Here is a 2,905-nt window from a genome sequence, read left to right as displayed (position 1 = left end):
CAGCCGCAGCCATGAACCTGGAGCGGATCGGGGAGCACGCGGAGGCGATGTTCGGTGTGGGGTGAGTCTCGCTGGGGTGAGCCTGGCCATAGGGCTCTTCCCCTCCTGCCCATCCTGCCGAGGCTGAGAGCTGCAGGTGGTGAGGAAGATGAGGCTCTAAGGCCACTGCTGTCAGCCTGGGGTGGCTGAGTGCGGGTGAGCTCCGTGGGGCTCTAACGCCGAGCGCTTTCGCGTGGCTTCAGGAAGACGAGCAGCATGTTGGAGGTGGATGACGAGGGAGGGAGGATGTTTCTGCGGGTGCTGATCCACCTGACGATGCACGACTACCCCCCACTCATCTCGGGCTCCCTGCAGCTCCTCTTCAAGCACTTCAGCCAGAGGCAGGAGGTGCTGCACACCTTCAAACAGGTGACCCTGGGGGGACACTGCTCTGGAGCACCCTGAGTGCCCCGTGCTTGGCTGTGGGTGCAGGACATGGGGTGGGTCCTTGGCATCTGGGAGAGGAGGGGATTGGGGTTCATGACCCAGACTGGAACCCCCTGGAAATGTCACACAGGTTCAGCTGCTGATCTCAGCCCAGGATGTGGAGAACTACAAGGTGATCAAGTCAGAGCTGGACAAACTCCGCACCATGGTGGAGAAATCGGAGCTCTGGGTGGACAAGAAGGGCAGCAACAAAGGGGACAGCACAGTGGATGGGAACAAGAAGGAGAAGAAGGAGGTGAGAGCCCTGAGCAAGGAACTGGAGCAGGAGTGGGAGGCAGAGGGGCAGCTCAGCTCAATCCAAGGCCTCCCACTCTCCTGGAGGAGGAGGGTCCAGGAGGGTCCCGTGGGGTGTAGCTGTGCCCCAGGCTGTGGAGTGGCACAGTGGGACCCACTGCTGCTGTGCCCTTGCAGCACACTGCCGACGAGGAGGTCATCGCGCCGGGAGAGAAGAGCAGTGAGAACTACCAGATAGTCAAGGGGGTGAGTGAGACCAAATCCCTCCCTGGGCTGTTCCTGGAGGCAGGGGGAGGAAGGGAAGTGGGGAATCCTGGAGAGGAATCTCCAAGCTCTGCTATGGTTCAGTAGAAATGAGCCCAAGCCAGGTACAAGGACTCTGTGTGGGGCTGCAAGGAGGATTTCTGAGGGGGTGCCAGGATTTGGGAGGAATGCAGGGAGCACCTGAGTTTAGGGAGGGAACATCTGGATTACACGTGAGCCCCAGTGCTGGTGTCCATCCCGGGGATTCCAGCTCAGCTCCTCTCCACCGTGGTCCCTCTGTCCCCAGATCCTGGAGCGGCTCAATAAGATGTGTGGGGTCGGAGAGCAGGTGCGCAAGAAGCAGCAGCGCCTGCTGAAGAACATGGATGCCCACAAAGTGATGCTGGATCTGCTGCAGATCCCCTATGAGAAGGTGGGTGGGCAGAAACCAACTGGTCCTGAGCACCCAGGGCAAGTGGGGGATGCAGGGACCCCCCAGAGGTGGGTCCTGAGGCCTGCTGCCGTGCTCCATCCCTCCCAGCTCCACGTGGTTCTCCTCTCTCCCTTCCTCAGGGGGATGCCAAGATGATGGAGATCCTGAAGTTCACCCACCAGTTCCTGCAGAAGTTTTGTGCTGGCAATCAGGAAAACCAGGCCTTGCTGCACAAACACCTCAACCTGTTCCTGACCCCAGGGGTAAGGAGAGGACACCGAGGGGTGGTCACAGGCAGCAGCACAGGGAGAAAATTCTGCACCTCTTCTGGGGCTGAGAGCAAGGGATGGAAAAGCCAGAAGGAGACCCCGGAGAGGAAGGGGCAGGACAGGGAGAGAACTGTCCCTGCAGCCCCCTGTCCTCACTCTGCCCCTCGGTCTGCAGCTGCTGGAGGCAGAGACGATGCAGCACATCTTCCTCAACAACTCGGCTCGGAGATCAACGAGACGGTGCCACAGCACTTCATCCACTGCGTGGCCACCCACGGCCGCCACGTCCAGTACCTCGACTTCCTGCACACCATCATCAAGGCCGAGGGCAAGTACGTCAAGAAGTGCCAGGACATGATCATGACCGAGGTGAGCACCTCTCCCCACCTGTGGGGCAGGAGTGGGGGGGTGGGCATGGCTCTTGGAACCTGCACTATCAGCTTCTTCCTTGAGGAAGAGCCTTCCCCGGCTCCTCCTCCCTGGAGTGGGAAACACTTCCAGGAGCTCAATGCTATGCTCAAGAGCGAATTTTGAAGTGCCACAAGCTGTGATTTTTGATGGCACTGCAAATGCCTGATTTTCCCTGTAAACACCCTGTCGCCCCGCCCTGCGCTGGCTGCTGCAACCCAACACTATGTCGCCTGCCACTCATTTCTCTGCTGCAGAGGGCACCGTTGGCCGTGGAGGTTTCTGACCCTTCTGCTCCAGGGCACTGACCATTGACCCTTCCCTGCAGCTCACCAACGCTGGGGATGACGTGGTGGTTTTCTACAACGACAAGGCCTCTCTGGCCACCCTTCTGGAGATGATGACGGCGGCCAGGGACGGGGTGGAGGAGAACAGCCCCCTGATGTACCACATCTCGCTGGTGGACCTGCTGGCTGCCTGTGCCGAGGGCAAGAATGTCTACACGGAGATCAAGTGCACGTCCCTGCTGCCCCTGGAGGACGTGGTGCGGGTGGTGACCCACGAGGATTGCATCACCGAGGTACGGAGTGTCGGGCGAGGAGGGGCTGTTGGCCTGGCACCGGTTGTCTTCTGATGTTGCCCCATGTCCTCCTCCCTGGCAGGTGAAGATGGCCTACGTGAACTTTGTCAACCACTGCTACGTGGACACAGAGGTGGAGATGAAGGAGATCTACACCAGCAACCACATCTGGACTCTCTTTGAGAACTTCACCCTGGACATGGCCCAGGTGCTTGGGGAGGGTTGTCCTTCAGCTCAGCACGGTCCCAGCAG

General features: G+C 59.9%; 1 protein-coding gene across 1 annotated transcript in view; it reads left to right on the top strand.

The window, feature by feature from the left end:
- LOC103804766 (inositol 1,4,5-trisphosphate receptor type 3-like) overlaps positions 1-2,905 on the top strand; it is a gene marked incomplete at both ends in the record, with an annotated part of 17,672 nt that overhangs the window by 4,794 nt on the left and 9,973 nt on the right. The window contains 10 exon segments of the mRNA XM_009077398.1: positions 4-61; positions 243-408; positions 557-721; positions 898-966; positions 1,271-1,396; positions 1,537-1,659; positions 1,841-1,883; positions 1,886-2,034; positions 2,402-2,653; positions 2,736-2,861. Of these exon segments, the coding sequence (XP_009075646.1) occupies positions 4-61; positions 243-408; positions 557-721; positions 898-966; positions 1,271-1,396; positions 1,537-1,659; positions 1,841-1,883; positions 1,886-2,034; positions 2,402-2,653; positions 2,736-2,861 (1,277 nt within the window).

Source organism: Acanthisitta chloris, unplaced genomic scaffold (assembly GCF_000695815.1).
Source record: "Acanthisitta chloris isolate BGI_N310 unplaced genomic scaffold, ASM69581v1 scaffold21750, whole genome shotgun sequence".
Classification (NCBI taxonomy): Eukaryota; Metazoa; Chordata; class Aves; order Passeriformes; family Acanthisittidae; genus Acanthisitta; species Acanthisitta chloris.
This window is presented reverse-complemented; position numbering and strand designations above follow the sequence as displayed.